Here is a 26,687-nt window from a genome sequence, read left to right as displayed (position 1 = left end):
CAGGATGCTGCCACCTACCACGTAGTGGCTGCGACAAGCAGCGCCAACCACGACGCCCTCGTGAAGGTGTTGGTTGTATTTGCAAGGGACCTCTGGGACACTGCAGACCCACCACAGGCCCCACCGCCGTCTGGTGCCACAACGCCCAGCTCGTAAGGTGAGTTAGAATCAGTGTATGTTGAATTTACACTGATAGTACTTATGTATAACCATGCTTATGTTCAAAATCAATATGAGCTTCGAGGGACCTCTAAAAATTGTGCGCTTTTTCGGAAAATTGTTATAGTGGGGGGAAAAAAACAAATTCATGCTCAAAATTGTAAATCCAGCCAGCGCCTCCTCTATCTTTCTGTGCCTGCACGAAGGAGAGGAGAGCGATGGGAACCAGCCGTCGGCGTTATTGTGGTTTTAGCAGCCTTGCGTAGAACCGACAAGTGTTCATTTATTGTGTGGCTGGTTCCAACCAACAACACAATAAATGAATTCAAGCTTCACAGAGATCGCACAGAATTTTCATGACAAATGCGCATTAGGCATTTTTCCGCAGACGACTGAACAGAAACAGGCGCAACAGAGCTTAAAGGGGTCATGAAGCATCCCTTGGGCTTGTTGAAAAAACACATCCTGCGGAAAGCCGACACGGCTATGAACTGCTCAGCCAAATATTGCAGTCATGCGCGCCGCGTGAAGGCTACAAGCGGAGCGCGTAGTTGCTGTTTTCTCAGGCGCCCTCTTTTCAAACATGGGCCGGTTCCCACTCGTCGGTGGGTGGGACGTCTGCCGATTGACGTCTCGATCTGCATCTCTACGTCGCAAAAGACATAGCATCCTCATTGGCCGATAGCCGACATAAATCGAGAGCGGCGTTCGGATCAGATGCGCTTCTTACCACGGGGTGCAGTCACTTGCCGGCGCCGCACTCCTCAGTACACGGTAGCCGCACTCGCGCATGCAAATCACAGCGGGAGAGCGATCGCGTTTCATGACGCGCGCTGACAAAACTTCTTTCGCCCATGCCATCCCTCCCTGTGTAGCTTCCAGTGTGCTCGTCGGCACGAGAAAAGAGAGAAAACGCTGAGAGCGAGCGCCAAATCCCCGTAACTTCGCTCATTCTTGACGGATTCGGGAAATTTTTGCGGCAATTGATACGGGAGGCAGTAAAAGTAAACTCCGATACTGAGGTCAGATCATTACTTCGAAAAGTGGTTCATGACCCCTTTAAGTCTCAGCCTACTTGGACTCCTTAACCAGAACAAGCAATTCAACTTGACCTATATCTTAAAGCTACACTACAAAAATTGTAAATCAATCTAAAACTGCTCATAAACCTAAGAACTTAACTTCTTCAGAGAGCCGCATCATTTCTAACCGCAAGTCACACGCAGATATTATCATTAAGAAGGCTGATAAGGGAGGAAGCATAGTCATTTGGCCAATAGAGAAGTACAAGCACGAGGCTTGCAGACAACTGAACAACCCGAACACTACCATAAACTAGTCAAAGATCCAACAGAACAGTACACACTCACAGTTGGGTCATTCCAAGTGAAACGTCCCAGCCCAAAATTCGACCACCAGCGATTCTATTGAAAAAAACTGAGCTAGGAAGGAACTGTGTGAGAGCAATATTAGTAAAGTATGTTCATTCAAAAAAATTTTCTGGTGACGTGACGGCCCTTTGAATGTTCCCAGGAGCGAGGAGGAATAGTTAGGAGAGAATAAATTATGCATATTCAACCTTGAAACAAGGTACTACGCCACATTGTATTTTAAAGCATTCTACTGTCATTGTTCTCTCACTTGACTCCGCAACATGTAAATTCATACACCGTAATTACTCGAATCTAGGCCGACCCTGATTCTAAGCCGACCCCCTAAAGTCCGAAGCCCCAAAAGAAAAAAAAACTTACCTCGAATGTAGGCCGGGTAAAATTCACAAAGAGAAAACATTTATTGAAAATATGAAGATGAAACGGAGCAGTTGGTTCATCATCTAGATGCCGCGCTCATTCCGAGTCTTTGTAGCTGTCCTCAAACAGTGCGCAATCCTCGGTGCCATCAAGCGCATTTGATATGCCGCACTTCTTGAAAGAGCGCACGATCAAAGTTCCTGGGATGTCGTCCCACGCTGCAGCCACCCAGCCTGCCGAGACAGTGATGCCCGCTTGATGTGGCTCGTCGGCGTCAGCTGGTGGTCCTCGGTGCTTAACCAGTCCGTGTATAATCCCCGCAGGCGATCCTTGAACGGGTTGTTGATGCAAACATCAAGTGGCTGCAATTGGCCCGTCATACCACCCGGTATCACGGTGAGGTCTGTGTCCATTTCAGCCAGCGCAGCCTTGACGCTGTCGGTCAAGTGCCCGCGGTACGAGTCCAGCACAAGGAGAGAATGCTTGCACAGAAGGGCGCCTGGATGCCGCTGCCATACGATATTCAGCCACTCCTCGACCATGGCGCTGGTCATCCAGCCGTTCTCGTTGGCCCACGCAATGACGTTTCGCGGGAAGGCCTCTTTGGCGGGCAGCGTCTTCCTCTTAAAAACGATCGGCATTTGGTCCGCGTTGCCGATTTGGCCTAGCAGATACGCTCCCGCTTCTCTCTTCCGAAGCACGAAACGCTGGAACTCCAGCAACTTCTCTTCATAATCAGCCGGTAACTTTCGGGCGATTGAGGTGCGACGGGACGGAGGCTGAAGCCAAAGCGCTTCATGAATTTCTGCAGCCAGCCTCGGCTGGCTTTGAAGTCTGCCGCCGAAACACCTTGCTCCCTTGAAAGCGCCCTCGCCGTCGCCTGGAGCACTTCCATTGTCACTGGAAGGGCAGCTGCTCGCTGCGTCCGAACGAAGTTGGCCAATGCAGTCTCCATTTCAGGGTGGCGGCCTTTCCGTGGACCGGTAAAAGCCATCCTCGTTGCGGCGCACGTGAAGAGCTTTTCCCGTTGGCCCCTCCAGCGACGAACATTCTTTTCGTCCACTCCAAAGTCCTGCCCGGCTTGAACGTTGGGGGACGACTCCGCGGCTAGCACAACTTTCCTTTTATACGCCGCACTATAATGACTACGCTTGTTTGGCGCCGTTGAGTTACGCCACACACAGCCCACTCGAAGCGAGACTCGAACTGACGAACGGCTCGCCTCAACACTCGCCACAAAGATAAAAATGGCGGCCTCGCGTGCGTACTTGAGCCAGGTGTTGGCTTGGCTACTAACGGGTACAATACTGTCTAGGTGGCGCTAGTTTTGCAACACTTTTCTCGATGAAAAATGGCGCGTTTTTCAAAATCCTCGAATCTAAGCCGACCCTGGAGTTTGATACAAAGAAATTCCAAAAAAATTATCGGCCTAGATTCGAATAAATACGGCAATTTTCGTGGAAACACCGGCAACGTTTTGGCCGCAGCTATTTTTTCACTCTTTTACCAGCCAACATAGTATCTGCTAAAATTATTTTCAACCTGTGTAAAGAAACGTTTATTGAAAAAAATGCTTACAAAGTTGACAAAAAATGACTTTTTTGGGAGATTCACTCGTAAATTAAGCATCGAGGCCCTAGTGATAAAAATATGAGAGGGTTCATTATATGCTCCAATGTCTTGTCTTGTGATGTGCAATAACGAAGAATAATGACATACCAAAGCTATCAACCAGCTGTCTTTTCCGGCACTGCCTTTTCATTTAGTGCAGAAAGACAGACTAAGGCTGGTCTGCTTCTAAGTAACACTTGCACCTAGCAAAGCTTTCTCGAGTTGCTTAAGGGGTGGTGCCACCAAATTTGTGGCTTGCGCGTTCTTTGCTGTAAGCGTTTCCTATAGCTCCAGGAAGCATGATGCACGCGCCAAGGTTCATGTATTCTCGCTAAATAATTTAATATCGCCTTTTGATGTGGAAACTTTCGGTTTCTGGGCGCCGAGGTTGGGCAGTGACGTAGAAGTGTAGGAGGCGTGATCACGTGACCACACAAGGCTGTGATGCACTTAGTCAGAAAGCGATCGAAACTTGGTGAGTGATGTAGCAACCGATGCTTTGCAGGTACTATAGTGAACTAGAATATATTCTAGTTCACTACAGCCGGTACGTACGTTGCGGAAGTGGCAGAGGTCCGGAGGTCGCTCACGTTACTACAGCAGATTTGGTGTGACGTCACTACAACTTTCGTTGCCCATCCTACAGATCTACGTCAGTGTTGGCGCGCTAGCGATCGGTTTCGATCGGGAGAATGGGCATTTAGGTACACTTTGGAAGTGAATTAAAATATATTCTAAACGTTTGCTGTGTCCGACCCTTCGCGTGGAATGTCCTTGCATACAGAGGAAACCCACAACAGGCTTGTTATAGCCTCTAAATTTGATGGCACGACCCCTTTAACACATCGTTGAAGCGGTCTGTGCCTGAAGCATCATCGCGGAGGCATCGAGGGGAAGAAGAAGAAGATGCTTGTTTTTAGAACAGGGATAATAAATGGCGGAAGACATCCGTCTCTATCCAGCTCAATGTATGAGTAAATTACCTTAAAGGAACGCTACAATCGTATGTGGCGATCATCCGCGCCGCTGCACTGTACTTTATTTCGCATCAAGCGAAGCGTGTTTCTTGTTTTCGGCTGATGTCGTCGCCTCTTGAGTAGCTGCGTTGACACTGCCGTGATCACCGTGCGTGACACCACGTTGTTTCGCCTAAGAAAATGGTCAAACCAGCAGGCGAGATCAGTGTAGCCCACCACTAAGTCAAGAGAACAGGCCTTCTCTGTCAATTTTGTGACTGAAAGGGGCTCCTCTCGCACGGTGCAACCACACAGTCGGAGCCGTTTTGACGTCCGGAAACTTGGAGCCTTGAATCCGCTTCTTTGATTAGGGCTACCTTTCTTTGCAGCATCAGTGCCTTGCTTTCCTTTGGCGGCGTTATCCTCACCACATTGCACGGCCTTGAGTAAATAAAATGCTGAAATCGCATCTGACAGTAAACAAAACGATGTATACTTTTCGTGCTATTTTGCGGGGCCTACCGGCCTGACAAAGTTGTTAGCCACTAGGTTCCGACTTCACATTCGGTAACATTGTCTGCTTTGCCGTAAACGCAGCAGCCTCGTGTGAAAACATCTGAAATTTTGCCGCTAGTATTTTGTGAAACGGTTCGACGGCGAAGTTTTTGTTCCACTTTCAGTCAAGATTTCGAGATAACCGAAAGTGGGTACAGAAATACTTCGAGATAAAGGGCAATAAATACATTGCACCTATGGGAAATCGTTTGGTACCGCGGAAAATTTTGACTTAGCCGATTTTTCGAGATATGCGAGTTCGAGTTAATGAGGTATTACTGTATGTTATCTTAACTAGACCTGTCTCTTATGTTGGCACATCTGTCCTTGCAGTGAGGCACAAGGAGCAGAAGCAGGAAGAAAGGAGCCACTAGTACAGCAAGATTTCAGCCGCCAAGACAGGAAGAAAAGAAAAAAAAAAAGTGGGGGGGGGGGGAGTAAATGGCAGCGTATATATGCATCCCGGATGACAGTCCTTCGGGCTTTCAGTGTCTCTCTTCGCTTCCTGTTCTCTTCGCTCTGCCCGTCTCCTCCGAATTGCGAGCTCAAAAGCGCGCATGTCGTCGTGTTGCCCTTCGAAGTCGGGGGCTGAGACAGCCACCTCATGAAAAATAAACTCTTTTTGTTCTTGCTGTGACTGCACATTGTGACGATCCTTTCCAAGAATGCAGCCCTTATGGACAGAAGACAGTACCTGAAAGGGGCTGTGAGAGATATTGGAACCGCACCTTTTGACGCAGAAAACACAAGTTTGGCTGGAAAGAGAGAGACCGAAATAAAATGAGCCTTCTGGCAGCCTGTTTTCCACTTGCCGTGCAGAGAAGTTTGAAGAATACATACCTTTCCTTTGCCGTTCTTCTGACTTGTAATGTGATGACTCAGTTGTGTAAGAAACGTTCATCACCGCGAAGTCGCGGGTAAGAGCTTGAAGCGAAGTCTTGGATTCCACAAATCCTGTCCATTGCGTCCCTTCTCTCTTTAAGTCCCTGAGATATGCTTGCGCAGCGTATCCTCTTCAGTGCCATCACACTCGCTTGAACTAGCTGCACTACTCATTGCATGTGAGCATGAAGCTACGCTTGCGAAAATGTCAAGCGTGCGAGGGGGGGGGGGGCAGGAGAGAATAAACTTTATTGAAGAATTGGAGTACGTGGCTAATCCCGGGTGGAGCCCTCTTGTAGAGCCCCACTGGCCACGGCGGCTCGCCGGGCCTGGTCTAGGGTCACCAGTTGGCTCCCCAGTGCCAGCCCGGAAAGCCGTGCCTCCCAAGACCACGTTGTGAGTATTTGTAGTGAGCGCACCAACCTAGATACTGCATTGGCTGGCCCTTCGGTACATTGGTAAGTGATGTAAGTGTGGCTGTGTGGTCCCTACACCAGGGGCATACCCCTGTTGTGTATATCTGTGGAAAAATTGCGTGTAGTTTTGATATGTGGGGATATGTGTTCGTTTGGAGGCGGCGCCAATCCCGGGCTTGTTGGCTGCTTAAGTTGGGATGTGGAGGGGCGTACTGGTGTCTTGTAAGGCGTTGGTTTTCCAATATCTGCCTGCTTGTTACACTTTGTTCTTCATGGTGCCCTGTGAGATGTCCGGAGGAGAGTCCTGCGTCTCGGCCAGTAAGTCCGCGAGCTACGCAGTTTGCTACTCGTTCCCCCTCAGGCCGTCATGCCCTGGGCACCAAGTGACGCCATGTGCCTCCATCAACGTGGGCCCCAAAATATCGGTGACGCATCTTGGAAGTGTGCCTCTAAGGTATAAGCGACATGCAGCTTGCGAGTCTGTCAAAATATATGCTGGGCGCCCCCTTCTTTCGGCTTCTCTAATTGCCAAGGCTATGGCTGCTGCCTCTGCGGTGCCACTTCATCTGGTGGGTAGGGACGCGCAGGCCACGACTTTGCTTTGGTTAGTCACTGCCAATGCATATGCTTGTTTTCTGGGGCCTTGTGGCGGCGCAGGATAAAGACTGGCGTCGGTAAAGTAGGCGTCTGGATCGTTACTTCTCTGCAGGAGTTTTCGGGCTCGCGCTTGACGGCGCTTTTTGTTGTAAAGCGGGTGCATGTTTTTTGGAACTGGTTCCACGATGATTTGTTCACGTATTTGCTTGGGTACAATGGCCGTCTCATCGCCACAATATTGAGGGGTGAGAGGGTATCCCAGCCTCTGTAGCAGTTTTCTTCCCTGGTGCGTTGTGGTGAGTCGTTCTCGCTGTGCGATTAACGTGGCGGCTGCCAATTCTTCATACGTATTATGCATGCCGAGTTCCATGAGTTTTTCTGTGCTTGTGCTGTTCGGAAGTCGCAGTGCTGCTTTGTATGCAATTCTGATGAGCCTGTCAATCTGCTCTATTTCGGGCTTGCGTGTTGCCTGAAAATGAAGAGCGAACGTGACTCGGCTGAGAACGAAGGCATGTGCAAGGCGTACCGTGTCGGCCTCTGTCATCCCATCGTTACTTCGCGCAATTCTAGCTATGAGGGATGCGATACTCTTTACGGTATGTTTGAGTTTGCCTATTGTTATCTTTGCGCTGTTGTTTTCTTGCACGTGCATGCCTAGTATTCGAGCTACTGGGGTCCTGTTTATGATCTGTCCGGCAATTTCCAGCTGCAGCGCGGGTGCACGGTTGAACTGAGTGCGTGGGGGTCTTATTTGCGAATATTCCGATTTGTTAGGTGCGCATGACATGCCTGCTGCAGTGAGGTAGCCTTGAATCATGTCTATAGCGGTTTGCAGTGCATCTTGTCGTTTCTCCATAAGAGCCCTTTTGTTGCCCATAGCAAGCGTGCGAGGAGCACGACGCGCGAAGTTACGCGTTCTGCGCTCAAAACGAAGCGGCAGTCAAAACCGAAACTGCGGAGCGCGCGAAGCGCCAGATAAACCTGAAACCGAAATTAAACACCGACGTGAGAAACGCGTGCTTTTGTTTTTGAGTGCATTTCGTTTTTTGCTTTTTATTTTTGAAAAGCCGTCCACGCTCCGCACAGTGTCATGCCTACCGGCGCGACGAAAGGAATGAAAAAAAAAAAAAAACCGAAAAGGGAGACCCGCCTGGCATAGTTTCTACAGCGCTTTCACAATCCCGACCAACTCCAGCCGGCAGCCCCGTCACGACGGGGCCCGTCACTATAAGTATGTCGCTATTATGACGGGCCCCGTCACTATTACAATTTACACTACGGTGACGGGCCCCGTCACTTTTACGACGGTACTGCGCTGACGGGCCCCGTCACCGTAGTTAGCCACCATACCGTAGTCAGTGCCAGCGACATTACCACATTACCGGAAATGCGAGCGGCGGCGGTGCGCACTGCGCGCCGCGCGCGAGCAGTCTCTTTACGAGCGAACCAGAGCGAACATTCTGCGCTTGCACGAGCTTCTACCATTTGTGAGGGGAGAAGTTTTGGATAGACACGAGTGTTGCTTTGCTGACTGTGATGCGTAGACGTCAAGGTGCGGTTCCTTGAAAAGGTATACATACTGCGCATTGGAAGAAAGCGGCACTGACTCGACAGCTGATGATGATGATGATGTCTGTGGTCTTCCCCTTTATACCGGGGGGGCACCTTTTAGTGTCCTGACCGGAACGAAAAACAAATAAATTTAAAAAAAAGAGAGAAACAAAGAAAAATCACACCAGGTCCATGAACATCACAATTGTTCACTGTCTCCCTGACCACCACTGCAGAGGCCTTGCTTTTGTTATTGCTGTCGCTGCCAGGGGGTGCACGTTGGTATCGCGGCTGCCGCTTTCACCCGATGCGCCACAGTCTTTCACAAAGCCGAGTGCCTCCGGTAGTGTGGCGCCATCTGTCTGACGAGGCCAGAGGCGTTCGCAGTGAAACACCAGGTGTTCAATGCTCTCCTCGTCTTTCCCGCATGTCCTGCACTGCACAGTGCCGTTAGCCAACGACGGGTCGAAGTAGTGCGGAGCGCTCCAGCACGGGCCTCAAACAGAAGTGCACTGCCGGCACTATTGTCGTATAAGCGTTCGGCGGAGATGGTGGTCTTGTGGGCTCTGTATAGGGCTAGGCTAGGTTTCTGCTCCATAGCCACCTGCCACACCGACGTCTCAGCTTCCTGCACTCTATTCCGTACTCTTACCAAGTGGTAGATATTCTCTGCTCTTACTGCCCATTTTCTCTCACTGTCCTCCTGGACGGGGTCAATAAAAAGGGAGTACTTGCGGCACAGATTGTGGAGACGCCTGCGCCATGGTGTGTCCATGCCCTTGATAGCTGTGTATCTAAATACACGACGGGCCCACCGCTGGTCGTTCATGAGGCGAAGACGGCCTTCGTAGGCCGCCTTGCTCCTTGCCTCTCGTGCCTCGTAACTTGACCATCCGAGGTCACCTTGCACAGCTTCGACCGCTACACGTCCATGACACGCCAGCGCCAGTCGCCCAACCTCACGCTGGCCTCTTTCCAACCACTGGCGTGTTGCTGCGGACAGGCAGATGACGGCGTTGGCGAATGTCAGCACTGGCACATGTACTGCCTTCCACAGTTCGCGCACCAGTACAAACCGGTTGCACCCCCACAGGCTCCGCCGTCGCAACACGTTGGCGGCCCTCACAGAAGCCTGTCGAACGTGCTCCTCTTGCTTGTCATAGAGATCTGCGAAGGTGCAAAGGTTGACACCGAGATACCGGTACTTGTCTGATACCGGAATGCTTCCTCCGTCGGGAAGCTGCACATCAATGGTCTCCACGCCTGAAAACTGCAATATGGCCGATTTTTTGGCATTGAAGTGAAGGCCCAGACTCTTCAGGTGGTCGGCTGCCAGTGTTACCAACCTCTGAAGGTCACTGCTGCGCTCAGCCAGTAGTACTAGATCATCAGCGAACACCAAGCCGGGCAGCGTCCATGTCTGCGCCACTCCACCAATCATGAGTCGGAACGCGAAGCCAACTCCCGATTCCACGAGTGCCTGCTCGAGTCCCGCCACATATAGCATGTATAGCAGCGGAGACAAAGGGCAGCCCTGCCTGAGTCCTCTTGTCACCCTCACAGGCTGTGTTCTGGTGCCTCTGAAGCATGCTACCACCGAGCTATCTGCATAGAGCCGCCGGAGAAAGTCTGTCCACACGCGCGGCATTTGTCGTTGGTCTAACTGGTGGAAAAACTCGTGTGGCACACTATCATAAGCCTTGGCGACGTCCAGAAAGCATCCAAGCAGATTTCTGGTTTCTCTCCGTGCCACCTCGATGGTCTGGGTGAGCACGAAAAGATTGTCTTCCAAGCGTCGGTTCCGCCGGAAGCCATTCTGGAGTTCAGACAGTATGCCCCTCTTCTCCGCCCAGCCGCTCATCCAGCCCTTCAAGACTTGAGCGAAGAGTCTATATAGGACGCTCGTCACCGTGATTGGTCTATAGTCGCCCAGCAGTCCAGCGTCGCCTCCTCTCTTGCACACGAGGCTTACTCTGCCGCATTGCCAGTCGGATGGGATTGGGCCGTTCTTGAGGATGGTATTGAAGATTCCCGCGAGGTGTTCACGAGCAGACTTCCCCAGGCATTTCACAAGGCCCGCCGGTATGCCGTCCAGTCCGGTAGCAGTACTTGCACTGATACGCGGGAGTGCACGCTCAAGAGCGATCCTAGTTATCTGCCAATGGTCCTCTTCACTTGGTTGGTGAGGCTCATCTGGGTCGCCGTTTACTGCTGAGGTCGATTCGTCATGTGTGGGATTGAAGAGCTCTTTCATGTGGGTCGTGAGGTGCTCTGCGAGGTCGGTGACCGGTAGGTCGCTGGAGTGGTGTCGAATTTCAGGTGCCGGAGTTTGGCGATCCAATGAAGACACATATTTCCAAAACTTGTTTGCACCGTTACGCCCTGCCTCTGTGATAGCTCGCAATTGTTTGTTATTATGCTGAGCTATTTTGCTTTGTACAAGGACCCGCATTTCTCTTTTGAGGCGGAGGTATTCCTCCCAGGTACTCATGCACCCCTCTCCGGGTGATGTCCTAACAGCCGCTCTGTGTAGGCGATTCGCCGTTCGTCTTGCAGTAAGGGCCCTTTGTACCTCTTCGTCCCACCAGCCTTTGCGCCGTAGGCCGCCGCGGGAATTTACGCGAATTTCGTGCTTCTTCATGATACGTCTCAGGACGTGCTTTCAGCGGTGTGCTGCGAGTGTCGGACACGGGTACGCGATGGAGGAGCAAATAGCAAAGACACTGATTGAAACCGTTAACTTTGCTGCTATAAAGCACAGGAAACAGCGCAGGAAAGACGAAGACGCAACTCCTTACATCAATCATCCGATCGGTGAGTGTAGCAAGCACCTTTTTCCTGCAGAACTTCACAGAATGGCAAGTTTCAGGTAACATTGGCGATATCCCCCCTGCTTTCTGTACAGGTGTTGCCAGAATTCTTACTCACGAAGCAAACATCTACGATATTGCAACTTTGCAGGTATGTGGCAGTCATTCGTGAATTAGCGGTTAATCGTCACTTATTTGTCAGCTCTCTAACTAAATGACAGGGCTGGGCAGTATCGATGATACATGCATCTTGGATGCTCTTTGGGTATCTCGTATCTCTATTATGATACCCTCGGCAGGTGGGGTATCAGTATCTGTATTTTGGATACATTGTACGAAGTATCGTGTTTTTTTTGGCAAAATAAGTTACTGACGCTGGGAGGTGCAACTTTACTACAAACCACACATTAACGCAATTTTTTTTTTCTAATGATCAAACACGATGACCTAGGCACATGCTGTGGAGCAATGGTAACAGTAATTATAAAATTTTTAATAATTAGTTCCTGCATTATAGTCATGTGGAATGTTGAAACTTTGGAAGCATCAGACCAGCCAGTGCTCATAGTATAACCTTTTGCTTTCTTTATGCTTCGAAAAATACGTCCTCAGCACGTGCCTTGTAGTGTACTGCTATTGTAGCGAATAGGTTAACTTAAGAACACCGGAGAAGCGCATTATCTTTAACAGCAATGCATATCTCTGCAAATTTAAGTACCGAGATTGTACTCATCTAGAGCTCTTCCATTTACTGTTGAATACCGCCCTCCATGCTACGTAATATAATTTAAATGCAAACCCAGGTGCTACTGAAAAAACTAATGTTTTACTGAACTTATTCGGCTGGCAGTGGCACCTCGGTTGCTGCTGTCCATTTCAACTCACGTGATTATAGAAGAACAATTTGCTGTACTATATCATGACAACTTTCACTGAAGTGCCTGTGCATTAGCTTTACGAATCCAGCCACCTTATACAGTATACATTTTTTACCGGCAGGTTTCTTTCTTTTATTTCACTATTTTTAAACCTCGGGACCTTAAACAGAGTAATTACACCATTATCAACTCCTGCATAAACAGTTTGGCATGATAAGAAAACATTGTGAATACTTTCTACGCCATTTTCAGATGCCGCAGACGGATAGCGATTATTGGTGAATTTTCTACTTTAACAACTTTTGTGGATGATGAAACACCCTTGGATAGTTTGAGCATGCATAGCGACTTTCTATCTCCGACTCATATTTAACATTAAACTTCATTTTGCCATTGCCGGCACATCTGTGCACATTATGTTTGCTGGTCATATCTGTACATTTTGCACATTTGCTCCCCCTGTCAACCATCCTAGCGATTTTGGGGAGTTGGTTGATCTCTGTGTCGTAAAGGTATCGCACAGGGCACAGGGAAAAAAAGAAATGATACCAACACGATGCCTGTGTTCACAGTTAATTTCCCTAATTGTACATTTACCTCTTTAAACACTACACTGGTATTCACTGCTTAGTGTCACTTAGTCAGTTATCCTCGAATGTTGCTAATGTCTTTCTATTTTTTCTGAGACACTCTCATAAGAATGAGTTCAATGGCAATTACCTGTCATCTTCACTGTCTCCCACACCGGTTTCGAACATGCTTTTTGGAAGTTTCTACCGTACAGGCGAGAGCAGCTAATGAAAGTGGAGAGTTGGCAAAGGATAGTTGGATCCTCTCAGGGCTGGGCAAAGATGCTTTGGAATTGTATCGCGATACGATACAAGATACTCAGGCAAGAAGTATTTGAGATACAGACACAAGATACTGCCGCAATATATGTATCCGATACGATACTTGGCAATTGTATTTTAAGATACTTCGATACATTCTCAAATTTGTTATTATAGATCCATATAATGTAGCAGCAAACCCCTATGCACAAAAATATCTGCTTGAAAATGTCTTAACTGTGACCTATTTGGTTTCATTTGAATGTCTGTTAGTATCTCAAAAGTTTTGCCCTTGTTGCTCAAAGTATTTTTAGTTTCCTTCCAAAACAACTTATTGGGGTTTGTTTTAGCTTCTTCACAGGACAAGCCTTTATGCACTTCGCTGACAGCAGTTCTTGCTTGTCATTTTTGCAATTGATGGGAGTCGCTGCTCAGCTTGCCGAACAGCTATCGGGTTGTAATATAATCACAATAACTTCAATAAGAAGCCTTCGCACAACTGCGAAAATACCGGTGTGGACTTTTACCATGTCCGTAAAAGATCGTTTGCGCAATACCGTATATTCGGACAGGTGTACAGCAGACATTTTTTTCTTTTTTTTTGGGGGGGGGGGGGGTGCATAGTGTATACTAGGGGTTTGAGACCTTTTGCTAGCGGCCTGGCCCACACATATGACCAGCTTCGTCCCATTTGTTTTAATTTCTTAATAAGTATGTTCGTGAGCTACACAGACATGACTGGTTTCAAGCATTCCTTTCGTGAGGACATGTGGTCACCATGTGCTGAAATATAACCGTGGAACAAAAACTCAGTATTTCAAAATTCACGTCCAGATTTCACTCATTGTGTACATCGGTATCGATGTTTCTCGAATCCTGGCTCCAAGTCCCCTTCAGAAATGACCTATATATGAGATATGAGATCCTTTCCAATGGCAACGTCATTTTGTACAAACTATCTCCGAGCCCTGCTCCCACCATCTTCACTATCCCGACCCTCGGAACTGAATATCGTGACTGCGGCCCGCTGGCTATAAGATGAGTTTGAGACCCCTGGTGTATACGTAGAGGACGTAAAAGTGCAATAATTTTCATATTCTATGTATCTGCTGGCGTAAAGGACTCTTTGTTGATATACTCACTAACGTGCAATCTTTTAGCAATTTTTCTTCAACGAGAGAACATGTGCAACACAGAAACGCCTCAGACGTATTGTATAGTTGCACAAAGCGTGGCAGGACAACGCCGCTATTCGCACTATTGCCGCTTATAGCTCCCATTATGTGGTGATTAGTAATGGGAAAAATATTTAGGATGACCTAAAACAGGAAAACAAATATAAGTAAAATAGAGAGGTTGTTGTGTATTCACATTGAATGAGTACAGAAACACAATACAGAGGGCACCCTTAGTAGCTATGAGCATGAAGTATCGTCATCTTACTTGTTGAGACAATAAAAAATTCAGTGCCTATGGAAAATTGCCCGAAACGGGTCGTTGGGACGCTCATGAGTAAAACGGAGCATCCAGTAAAACAATGTTTCTCGGATTCCCTTCCTAACATCTTTAAGATGGCTCCTAATAATTTCCATTATTATAATGCAAACTCAATTTCGCTATTTTCCTAAGCGGTAAGCAGAATGTTTTGTACTGTATACTCAAGGCACACCTACATAATTATATAATTGTTTTCAAGATCACCTTGGCAACGGGTAAATGTGTAAACAGTAGTAGAAATAAACCGGACAGCTAGAAGGATAAAACAGAGATCTTATTTTGGGAGCGTGTTACAAAAGACATACTGCAGTGACCGACCGGAAAAACAGTACAGAGACCTAGGTAATGTATGGGATGTAAAATGACAGCTAAGAAAGCACTTGTGCTAATAATCAAATTATGATTTCATAAAGTTTTTGAATAAATGTAGCAGGAAGTGAAAAATACGGCATGCCAAGAGATCTCCTGTTAGGTAAACGCTTGCTCTATTAGATATAGCACCAGAACCAGTGGTTCTAAATTTGTTAGAATCTTATTTGCATATAAGTTAATTGATTGCGTGCAATTCAAACTTACATCCACGAGCTCCTTCAAATCGCTGATATGCAAAATCCATGAGATGCAAAGCAACCCCCTTCTTGCACGCATCACATTTCGTTACGAAGCAAGACGCAAGGGAATCTTCAATAACGACCCTATAGCAACATCAGAATTTGTGCGATAGACGCCGCACGCAGTGAAGTACGCGGCGCAGGACAGTAGCTATAAGCAAGTGTCATGGTATTGGTGCAAATAAAAAGAAAAAAATCGAGAATACCAAAAGTACGTGGGCTGGGCGTAGACATCCGTGCGCTTGTCTTCCTCATATTCTGCCCTCACTGGAGGCCTCTGACGGAAAAATAAAATCACGTCACTGCCCTTAGACTTATTCAGATGACTTAGTGGCACTAGTGTACTAGCTCGAGAAGCGGAGCTTGGCCAGCGATTATTGTTTCGCATGATTGTGTTGCGATTGAAGTATCTTGTATCTTAAGATACACGATACATTATGGAATGTATCGGAAATACAGATACAGATACTCGTCTTCCGAGACGTATCGCGATACAGATACAAGATACCCATAGGGTACTGAGATAGTATCTTCAATACTGCCCGGCACTGGATCCTCTTGCATGGTAAAAGCATTATCGGCTGTTATATGTTCGTATATTGCAAGCCCTCCCCTCTGTAAAACCTGGGGGTGTAATAAATAAATAAACCTTGTGTTCGTCTTGGGGATACAAAGTAAAGTAGAATCGGTGCACTGCGTACTACTATAGATACAAAGATGCAAATGGCAAGTATCATATGAGATACATTTTTTCTGCTAGTATATCGTATCTGTACCTCAGATACTTTACATCTTGGTCTCTTGTATCATATCTCGATACAATTGCAAAGTATCGTTGCCCAGCCCTGCTAAATGAGAGTTATGCAATTTGCATTACTGCTCTTTCAGTTTAGTGTAATCAAAGAACTCATATGTGCCTATTAGCTTTTTGATTGGCTGCTGTGCTCTAGATAGGATTTTACACCCGGCTCCGGTAATTGCATGCAGTTCATTACTGCCTGCTGTTACAGCTGTTACCTTTAGATGGAGCTCGGAATGGGCACCATGCGTTAAGCAGCTGTCGTTTTGTCTGTACAATATGCTTTGATGTTATGTAACAACTTGTTGCACTATTAATCTTACCTTTTGTCTTTGAAGTGTGTATTATTCATGTGAACTTGTGAAAGGAAATAAGTTGCGCCAGTCTCTTCCCCTTTTCTTCTTCTTTAGGTTACACAAGTGTAATGTTGTTGCCCATTTGGCAGGCAGAGCAATTCGAACACATATTTGATCTTGACTGCTTGAAGCGGCACGACACTAGTGCAAAAACATGTATAGTATAGCTTACGAAATATTGCTGCTATTAAATCACTTGCATCAGAGCACCCACACTGAAGCTATAGCTCTGCATACCTAGACTGCTTACTTTCATTCTGTTTTCTGCTATACCGAGTGCATTATATAATTAAACAGTAATCTAAGCATCAGCTGAAGGTTATTGCAGCTATGTTAGCTGGTTATTATGTGCTCCAACAACAATACTTTGACGCTCAACGCTCTAATATAGTAGACACTTCTTTGCTTTGTCACCTTACCAGGCTGCGATCTTGCACGACACAGTTGAAGACACAGATACCACGTTTGAGGAGATAGAGCAAAACTTTGGCAGCAGAGTGCGCTCCATCGTGGAGGAAGTTACGGATGACAAGAGCCTGCCGAAACAAGTCCGCAAACAGCTGCAGATCGAACATGCACTGGGCTGCAGCCGAGAGGCAAAACTCGTGAAGCTTGCCGACAAACTGTACAACCTGCGAGATCTCCAGCGATGCACACCTGTAGGCTGGAGCCGCACCCGAGTGCAGGAATATTTTGAGTGGGCCGAGAAAGTTGTGCATGGACTCCGTGGCACCAACAAACCGATGGAGGATGCTTTGGACGAAGTGCTGAAGGCAAAGGGCGCATTTTGAATTCCTTTTTAGTTACTATCCTTTTTTTTGTTAGAAATGAGAACTCCTGCAGTTAGTTGGTTTATTGTGATGATACAAACGGAACAAGAATGTTGATTTCTGAGAAAGGGCATGACTTTTCTCTTTCTGTAGGAGGTACTAAATCTTTCGCAGTCATATATAATTTTGTATTACAGTTTGTTGTTCTAGATATTCTTTTTAATTTTGCCTGAACGTGTGCCGTTATATTTCTAGGTGACACCAAGTTGCCTGTTGCATTCCCTGTTACATTGCAATGCATGAATGCTTTCATTTTACGTCTAACTGCCTATTTATATCTGGGTCTTTGGGCTGAAATTGCAATTTTTTTTATTTTCTGTAAGCAGATTTTTAACCATGCAAAAGGAAGCACCATAACCTACCATATTTATGTAACAACTATTACAGTGATGTTAATGACACATTTGTACACCTCAAGGTGCATTCCTTGAAAGTGCAATGCAGGGCACTTGGACATTTATAACCTACTGCAGAACTGCAGTGCAAAATTTAGTTCAGTATCAAAGGTGTAAAAATCTGCTCACCTTTTGCTTCATTAACAGGGTAGTCGATGCTTACTAATTATGCAGGTTTACCATTGCATGCCAAGTGGTGTTTGAATAAACCACTACATGCCTGGTGGATGTTGTTAATCAGCCCTGGTGTTTAAACGGAGCATGGGCTTGCATTCTGTCAGTAAAGACGCTTCCTTTTTTCAAGGATGACGACTTGCACAACCTTCATTTTCACACCAGTTTTCTGTGTATCCTGTGCTGTGCCAACAACTAGACATGCTACCATGATTTTTCAAGTAGTTACTCCAGGAACTAAACTGGGTCAAGCTCCACTGCCATACCAGGGTGAGTGCATGACTGCTTCAGTGGTAGTTAGCTGCATTGTCCTGACAACTATATGGCAGGCTGGACTGCATTGCATATTGCGCAGTTTTCCACTTTTTTCAGGTGCCTCTAGCGGATGTGAATTTCTTTGTCTCCCCCCACTGCTTGAGAACGTGGTTAGGTGCATACCATTCTTAGTTCCTTCATAGTTACAACTTGTGCTTCGATCGTGCATGTTTATTTAGGTAAAACCTATTCAAGCCCAAAGTTTTCAATAGGCTTGGGTCAACTTGAAAGCTTTGAAAGTGGCTACAGCATTGTTAACAATCCAGTTTTAGCTGCTACTGGTGTTTAACTTATTTTGAAATGTTTGTGTGTACACTGGCACTGACTTATCCCTAAAGTAAGTCCATAATTCAGTGTTGCATTTAATGTCATTCTAAAGGTTCTACTTGGTTATCTTTTTTTACTAAAGATGTGCACTGGGAAGGTGGATGTTGAGAGGTGCTAGGAAGCAGAGCATCCTTACAGCTTCCTTTGTGGCAGCTCTATGACGGGACAGTTTGAACTTGCGAGAGCAGCATTTAGTGACCTGCAAGACTGCTTTATACAGAGTAGTACATAAGCTAGGAAGCCAAAGTAACGTCACGTCCATTAGTTTGCCAAGGAGAAGCACATTTAAAGTTGAATATTTCAAATAATGGTTTTGTAAAGCAGGTTGCTGAATTTGCTTATAGTGACAAATCTGAATCATCCCTCAAATTCTTTTAGCTAGTCTGGGCCACAAGGTCCGTGACCTTTCCATATCAAATATTCAATTCGCAGTTGAGCAGAGTACAACATTCTAAAAAGAATTTTTTTTCTTTCACCTTTCATATCGCCTCAGTAACAGGCTTCATTAATAATACTGAATGCAATGAGAGGTTCCTTATCAGCTGCTTGAGCTGAAATTTAAAGATCACAAAGGAATCGTTGGACATCCAGCACACCACCTGAATACTAGAACCTCTCCCATCTCATTTTTAAAAAAATGCCCCCAGTAATGCAATATCAAAATACAGGGTTTGTATAGCTCCTCAAAATAGTACTTAAAACCACTAAATGTGAAAAATATTTTCCAAGGGTCGAACTACTCAACAATAAGCACGCCCTCTGAATTCTTTGAAAACTGGTGTAGGGAGAGACTTTTATGTAGTGACACATTCGACTTTTGCAGACTCCACATACCTGTACCGATGAGTGTAGGGAAACCATGCATATTCTGTTGCAAGATATTTACTACGAAATTTCTACGCAGCATGTACACAGCGAGTAATGACAGGTTTATTTAGCTACTTCAGAAATGTAGGACAGCACACCAATCGTGAAACTGGACCAAGGCGAAGCAATAAAAACTTAATATACTTGACATTTACCTACTGCAGAACTGCAACGAAAAATTTAATTCGGTATCAAAGGTATTTTAAAAGTAGTACTGCTCCGTTAAATTTTTGCCGTCATGGCTGAATTTAAGGGCTCTCGAAATGCCTCCGGAAAAGCCTTTTGGTTTGAATGGGAAAAGCATCATAACAGTGTAAAACTGGAACTGTGCGCGATGGGCCAGAAGATGACCTGTATCTTACTTTTACATTAGGCAAGTTGATCGAAAATCCGCGTTAACTGTCTGAAGCACCTGGACAACTGAGTGATTGCTCAGCTGTAGCAAATAGCAACTAAGAAGATTTCAGTACTATTTGCTAATTATGAAGCTTGTTTCTTTTACTTAAATTTTGGGCTCCAGCATTCTTTAATCAGAGTCAAATATTTGTATACCATATGAATAGTACTTTGATGAGAAGAGACAGAAAAAAGCCAGAATTCAACATGCTTGGTGGTCTAGGGGGGCACTATGTATTTGCAGCTTGAAAAACAGCAGCCTCAAAATGAAGAAGGAAATTTATTCACCTATTTAAGGCACCACTGTGTAGAAATGTGCTGAGAAAACTGTCACAGGAAAGGTCCTCTGTATGGATTCCATGTTGTAGGGAATAGGGTGAAGTGTTAAAAAGTCACCATGGAAGGCAAGTTCAAGACTCTGTTCAATAAAATGCTTGTCTGTATAAACTGTAAAATGCATGCAGTAACAATACACACTGTCTGTAGTTGTGTTATGAGGGCTCGAAGCAATAGTCACTGGCAGCCACCCTAAAATAGTCAGGGCATTGTGACTCCACTGTCCAGTGTATTCCATGGAATGGTTGTATAATGCCAAGTCTATTTATGGTGCTCCTTTTCAAATTCTCTCGCGAACTCCAAGAACGGTGTAAGCGCTTCCACACTCATGGCATTAAACACAGATGCCCGAATGCCGCCAACCGATCTGGAATGAAAAATGGATGCAACAGATTCAGAAGCGCTGTGAATTTCAATGCATATACACTTAAATTTCATTATAACAAAGTATTTCACACGAAAATAACTTCACTATATCAGAAAATTTGTTATAAGCGTATATTTGAACCACTGTATTACCAAGTCTATTCTTCATTTACTTCGTTATAACCGATAATTTGTTATATCCGTGTGTTACATCGAAACTTGAGTGTAGATTATACACATGGTTAAATGTAAGAGCATAAGATGCACACCCGAATGGCTGAGTTAACTGTCTCAACGCAGAATGGATACAAAACCTGCAATTCAGTGAGTATAGCTTTGTAGCAGATGTTATGGCTAAGTGCTATAGCATTTGCAGAACTGAGGCAGGCTGACAAGTCTAGTCAATTTATCATGTCTACAAATGCCTTCACAGCTACTCGGAAATACATGGGAGCTGATGGTTTAGTGCAGTGCACCATCATCACAGACATTATGACAAGTGTTATGATGTGATCAACTGTAGCCACCTATTTTTTATAACAACTCCTGCCCAGTTACTCAGTACAGCATGAAAGGGGATGGTCGAATGTGGCAACATCTTCCCAGGTATTTGATGCCTGTCATTGCTAGAGCATGGACAACTTTAGCTCACTCACTGCAGTTGCCCCTTCACTTTGACATGACATGCAATAAAGGACAGGTAACGCGGCCCTAACAATTAACTGTGATCAACTGTTGGGAAGTCGTGCCTTCTAAATGATAGCACTAGCTTTTAGCATCACTGTTAGCGGTACTCATAGAATGCAGGAGCGTATGGTTGGATTCACTCCTGCTCATCCAGATTTATTAGTGATGGCAACGAGCAAGAAAGAAAGCTGTTGTCATCCCTACTGCATTTTCCGCGATCAGCCTCTGAAGTACAAGGGAAATGGCCTTGAAGTCCGATTTTTAGAGTAACTGACAGGCATTGTAAAAACGACAAAGGCTAAGGCTGAGAATTTTTGTGCAGCCTACACGCAAACAGGCTTAGGCCTGGACAATGTAAGTTGCTAAGTGTAGCTCTGCTCCCTGTGTACAGCCTTACTGTGGCCTTTTCTCCTGTAATTTCAGGTACTTCCTGCAAACATCGAAAGGCATAGCCACTCTGCGCTGCTGGTCAACACAATTAGGACATTTTTAAAGTTTTTCAAGCATTAGGAAACACCAAATACAACTAAAGAGCATGCACAATGACTAGTCTTGGAGCCCAGTGTGCAAACTGTATACAAGGCATATAATATGTTACATAGCTGTACTGTTGTATAAAGATTTTAGAAATATGAGAAGAAGAACCACTGTGACAACACCACCTGTTCCATTCTTCCCAAAGCATTGTCATACAAGACCTTTTTGACAAAATATAGTGCAAAAATGTGTATGTTCACTTGTTCTTCAGTTCCTCGCATTGTGTTAGACAATCGTTGATGTGAAATGCAATTTTGCAGATTGAAATGCACCAATACAGGACGGCCACAATCGAATGAATTAGGCAATTTCAAATTCAGTGCCCTTTCCTGGAACTCGCAATGCAAAACACCCCACTCTTACAAAACCAAGTTTTCTACTGAGGTATGTAAATAAAGAGTGTTTCAGTGGCCACCATGTGGAAGTGCACAAACAAGCATGGTAAAAAAACCACCTAATAATCTGATCCCCTAACTTTTGGCCTGTTTCTGAGACAGATGTACAAGTTGTGATCAGGGCACCACTGTGATTTGATTGATTGATGATGGAGTTTATAGGCTCAAGGGCCATTGTTGGCCAAAAAGCGCCACGACTATGAGTGTTAGGTAGCAGTGACAAATGGGATACAAATTATTAGTGTAACCTGGCTGAAAAGAGGCCTAAAATAAATCGCTGTATAACTGCATAAAATATATAACGATTAAAAGTATGGCAACGACACATAAGATGGACAATGCTTATGTACGTCATGGTCAATAAGACGGAAAGGTGGGCTAGTTGGTTTGACTGCCTTGTGGAAAATTGGTGCACACCACATGAAGACACAAGAAAAAGTTCACAAGGACTGCGCCGGTCCTTGTGAACTTTTCATTTGTGTCTTCGTGTGGTGTGCGCAAATTTTCCGCAATACATCATGGTTGTCGGTCAGGTCATCATAGAACGTTAGGATGCATATGCACTACGCTCAAACCTCATTATAACAGTCACATCTGCCACGAAAGTACCTTCGTTATATCCGAAAATTCGTTATAAACGTTTACATGTAACACTGTATCTATGACAAGACTATTCTTCATTTACTTTGTTATAACCGGTAATTCGTTATATTCTAGTTCATTAAATCGAGGTTTGAGTGTACTGCCTCACCCGTCTCCTTACACCCAAGGCCCGGGAGGCAAGCGCTTTGTAAGATTGCTGCTGCAGCAACAGTCTCGCTCACGAGAGGCAGTGCTATGGCTCACCTGGGTATGCGATATGTAAATGAACATCCCTTAACCCTTATGACGACCTAAGCTCGTGATGAGCAGTCGCCACATTTTGCTTATGACGACCTGTGGTTGTCATGGGTCTTCCGCAATGTTCCAAGAGGCTTTTGACAAGCCCAGCTCGTCAAATGGTGCGTTTCTATTTACAACACAGATGGCAGTACGGGTTCCGTCATTGGTGCTTTTGTTGAATGAGCGTTTGCGCACTTGTTGGCGGGATGCGCGCCTTGTGTTTCCCTCGCGTCATAGAGCTTTTTGACGAGCCCAGCTTGAGAAATGGTGCTTTTCTATTTACACCATAGATGGCAGCGTGGGTTCCGTCATTGGCGCTTTTGTTGAATGAGCGTTTGCGCAACAGTTGATGGAATGCGCGCGTTGTGTTTCCCACGCGTTTTATAAACAAACATGGCCACATGTTCACGGAAATGGCAAAAACATCTGCAAGGAAACCAAGATCTGGTGCAGGTGGTGCGAGAAGGCTCTCTGCGCAGTGCCGTGCTTCAAACGCTATCACACTAAGTGAACTATCAAGGAATAGTGCATTTTGTGCGCGGCAATTCTATTCCAACCTTTACTTTCTAGAGTTGCAGAAATGTTTTGCAGAATACACCTCAAATGCCTCATGTATTATAGAGTAATACATGATGGAGTGAAGAATGGCCAATAAAACATTCTGCAGAAAAAGGTTTTCGCAAATATTTTTTTGTTTTGAACAGATTACTGAAGCATTTCGCATCATAAAAAATTTGTCAATTTTGAAACATATTTTTCTTGTTAAATGAGCCCTTAAGGGGATAAAAAAAAATTGACAGACCTGCGCGAAACACGCAGCACAGTCACAGCCAAAGCCGGAAGCGCGGCCTTTCTAGAGGCCGTTGCAGAGCCTCTTGGGGCAACTAATACAATTAATTACACATGCAAGGTACCCACTACGCCATAAATCATCGTAACTTTCATGAAGTAAGGAAGCACCCACTATGCCAATATCTGTCATTCTGCGAAAAAGCGTGGTACCCGCTACACATCTTTAAGGTATTATATGCACTTTGTTTGTGCTGTGGCTGATGACGAAGAATTATGGCTGAGCCTTTTGTAATTGGTTGGAAGCAATCAACAACCCGGTCACTCGCGCAATTCGCAATGTGTGATGCCTGACTGTTATTTTACTCTTCTACGACGCTATAGTACATATGTTAACACGATTGCTTGCCAGAGACACCTGAATAGGGCATCTTTACGAAGGAGTTTCAGGCACCAGCGTGGCTCTGTGGTAGAATTCTCGACTGCCACGCAGCGTGCCCGGGTTCAAATCCCATCCATTCCTAGAAATTTTTTTCTCACTTCATTTGTTTCTTATTTCGTGTGAGTGTGGTAATAGACACCGGCGGTGGCGGCAGCGGACAATTGTGGTGCCACAATCGGCTCTTGTGACCTCATAACAGCTTTCGCTTTTATATATATAAGGGCCCCAAACACCATCACTGTCACCAAAGCCATGGCCGAGAGCACAGCGTGGCTGCTTACCAATGGCTAGGTAGGTGGTGGGCAGAAGCAATGAATAACACGCACCACCAGTAGTATCTGTCGCCCAGGTCGACACCATCATGATCTTGAAAAGCGAGGTCAAGGGTATGGAACCTCACCTGCTGCTATTAGAGGTGTTCATGCTTCCTTGATGATTATAGTCAGTAAGAGTGGCCGAAATTCCTAGAAATTCTTTTCTCATTCAAATTTTTTCTTATTTTGTGCCATAAGCAGTTACGGACACCGGCGGCAGCGGCGGACAACTACCCCACTGCCGTTGTGATGCGATAACAGCTTTCGCTGTAATACTGTAAAACTGATTGGTTGTTAAAAAGCTGCTCATTACCAAGAAATATCGAAGGATGAAGTGGAATATGCTGTTGTGTTGGTAAATGAAAGTGCCTTTTCTGGTGGCCTTCTGGTTCACAACATTCCATCAGGACATGATGCACTGTCAAAGGCTCACCACACTTAACACACGCCGGTGGATCTCCGCCAGATAACAGGAGTGTGTCGTATGTATGTCCTATGCACAGCTGACAAAATATGACTTCAGTATGACAAGACTTTCCTATGGGTGGCCAGTTTCCAAGCTGCGGTTTAATGATGTGACGTTTGTTATAAGGCACCACTGTGCCAAATATGACATTTACAGTGATGCTACCGAGGACTTCTGATTTGGAGCAATTTTTGGAGCAGCAAAATTTCCGTTTTGGAGCACTTTGGAGCAGCAAAATTTTCATCTTGGAGCACTTTGGAGCAGATAATTTTGCATCTGGGAGCACTTTGGAGCAGCGAATTTTATATCCTGGAGTGCAATACAGAAGCATATTGCATTCACATTCAAGCAACTGAGTATTATTATGGGGCTCTTATGAAGGCTAGAAATATTTCGATTCATTGCAAATCTCATGGAAAAAATCATCTCAGGAGCATAGGCATGCGCACAGGGGAAGGGGCGGCGGCCGCCCTGCCCCCCCTAATCACCCAAGAAGGGGGGGGGGGGGCAAAATCTGACCCGTACATTGACCCTTGCGATAGCAATTATATGGACACTCTCGGCGGATTCTTGCCGTCGCCGTTGCCGTAATTTTCCGTATAAAGTCCAAATTAACATCACCACGCGCATTCTAGCCGCGGGTAAAAGCTCGCGAGCGCTGGCGACGAACGCGGCTGAAGCGGAGATTAAACTAGCCGGCCGTCTGTCTCCGCCGCACGGACAGCGCATGAGATAACATCTTCCCGCGTGCGGGCCTGCCGTCAATTGCTCATCAAACAGAGAGGAAACGCCCCGCCCGTCTTTCGTAAGGAGCATGAAGGGACGCCAGGGGAGCGGAAGGGGGGGGGGGGGGAGGGACCGCATCGTTCGAAGGGCGCAGTCGCTTGCGCATGCGCTATCTCGAGGCATCAGGAGACGGCTCGTAAACTTGCTGTGCTCTCAACGCTTACTTCGTGTTTAGAGATCTCAGAGTAAGAAAACGCTCCGGTTCCTGGAGGGGCCATATTCCCTTAAACCAGCGTTTTGTTGAGTTACGCGAGATCGGATCCAAAAGAGTTAATAGCTAGTCTTACTTCGTTTCACAATACATTTTTTTGGTATCGCATTCATTGCTTCGCTCTTAAGCGAAACTTAAGCGAAAGAATGCATTTCTTAGTCGGGCTATGTGAGGCATCCGGCGTTGTCCGCGCGCCGGCAGGTGTTATCTCTCCGCTCTCACTCCCTCTCCCATAGCAACAGATGCGGGCGCGCGCGCTTATCCTCGCCCCTAGCAACCGGAGCATGTGGTGCGAGAGAGTGTAGGAGAGGGTAGGTGCAGTGCTTCGCCGCTCCTTCTCTCGCCGTTCGCTCTCTCTCCTCCCTGCGCCACCGCCTCAATGCAGTGCGTTTGAAACGCGTTTGTAGCGTTTGTGCTGCCTTGGCACAGCCTGAAAACATCGCGTTCTAAACGCGTTTGTGCTGCATTGAAGGCGGTGGCAACATCCCTGAGGTGATTACGAACGCACGTAGGAAGCGTTCATTGAAAGAGGCGCCCTAAGGGTGTATCCACACGACGGACCGAATCCGTCTTTTCCGCGGCGGACGGCGCATCACGTGACCCCGCGTCACGGATTTGTGCCATCCGTGGCGCGTCCGCGGACGTCGCGGACGGAAAATGCCAAGCTCTTTTTCGCATTCGGATTCGCGCGGAATAACACAACAGATTTAGCCGAAGGTGCCATTATCGGTCTGGCAACAAGCGCTGCTTTTTCTTTTTCTCGTATGGAACTCCATCTTCAACTTAAAAGAAACTCTGCGCCGTAGACGGAAACATAAAAACCTTCAATAATTTTGCTAGCGATGAATGCGTTTTCGACTTTCAGACTGCTCGCGCCATCTAGAGAAAAAAGGAACAAGCAAGCATTCGCACA

The 26,687-nt window shown here is 46.1% G+C and overlaps 2 protein-coding genes across 2 annotated transcripts in view; one reads left to right on the top strand and one right to left on the bottom strand.

Annotated features, from left to right (window-relative positions):
• The first annotated feature begins 8,302 nt into the window (after positions 1-8,302).
• LOC119394104 (guanosine-3',5'-bis(diphosphate) 3'-pyrophosphohydrolase MESH1) lies at positions 8,303-22,297 on the top strand. Its single transcript, XM_037661352.2, has 5 exons — positions 8,303-8,497; positions 11,145-11,292; positions 11,384-11,439; positions 16,682-17,032; positions 21,376-22,297. The coding sequence occupies exons 2-5, from the start codon at positions 11,178-11,180 to the stop codon at positions 21,460-21,462; spliced, it is 609 nt and encodes a 202-aa protein (XP_037517280.1). The 5' UTR covers positions 8,303-8,497; positions 11,145-11,177; the 3' UTR covers positions 21,463-22,297.
• LOC119394103 (phosphoserine aminotransferase) overlaps positions 19,209-26,687 on the bottom strand; it is a 27,989-nt gene continuing 20,510 nt past the window's right edge. Inside the window, exon 10 of the mRNA XM_037661350.2 lies at positions 19,209-20,266. Within this exon, the coding sequence (XP_037517278.1) occupies positions 20,161-20,266 (106 nt within the window). The 3' untranslated portion in view covers positions 19,209-20,160. The remainder of the gene's footprint in view (positions 20,267-26,687) is intronic.

This window comes from Rhipicephalus sanguineus, chromosome 5 (assembly GCF_013339695.2).
Source record: "Rhipicephalus sanguineus isolate Rsan-2018 chromosome 5, BIME_Rsan_1.4, whole genome shotgun sequence".
In the NCBI taxonomy this organism is placed as follows: Eukaryota; Metazoa; Arthropoda; class Arachnida; order Ixodida; family Ixodidae; genus Rhipicephalus; species Rhipicephalus sanguineus.
This window is presented reverse-complemented; position numbering and strand designations above follow the sequence as displayed.

Bases quoted from the DNA above. Each gene is read 5' to 3' on its own strand.
- LOC119394104 (XM_037661352.2), top strand. From the start codon at position 11,178: ATGGAGGAGCAAATAGCAAAGACACTGATTGAAACCGTTAACTTTGCT. The intron at 11,293-11,383 runs GTGAGTGTAGCA...CTTTCTGTACAG, and splicing joins TTACATCAATCATCCGATCG to GTGTTGCCAGAATTCTTACT. The intron at 17,033-21,375 runs GCAAAGGGCGCA...CTGTAATTTCAG, and splicing joins CTTTGGACGAAGTGCTGAAG to GTACTTCCTGCAAACATCGA.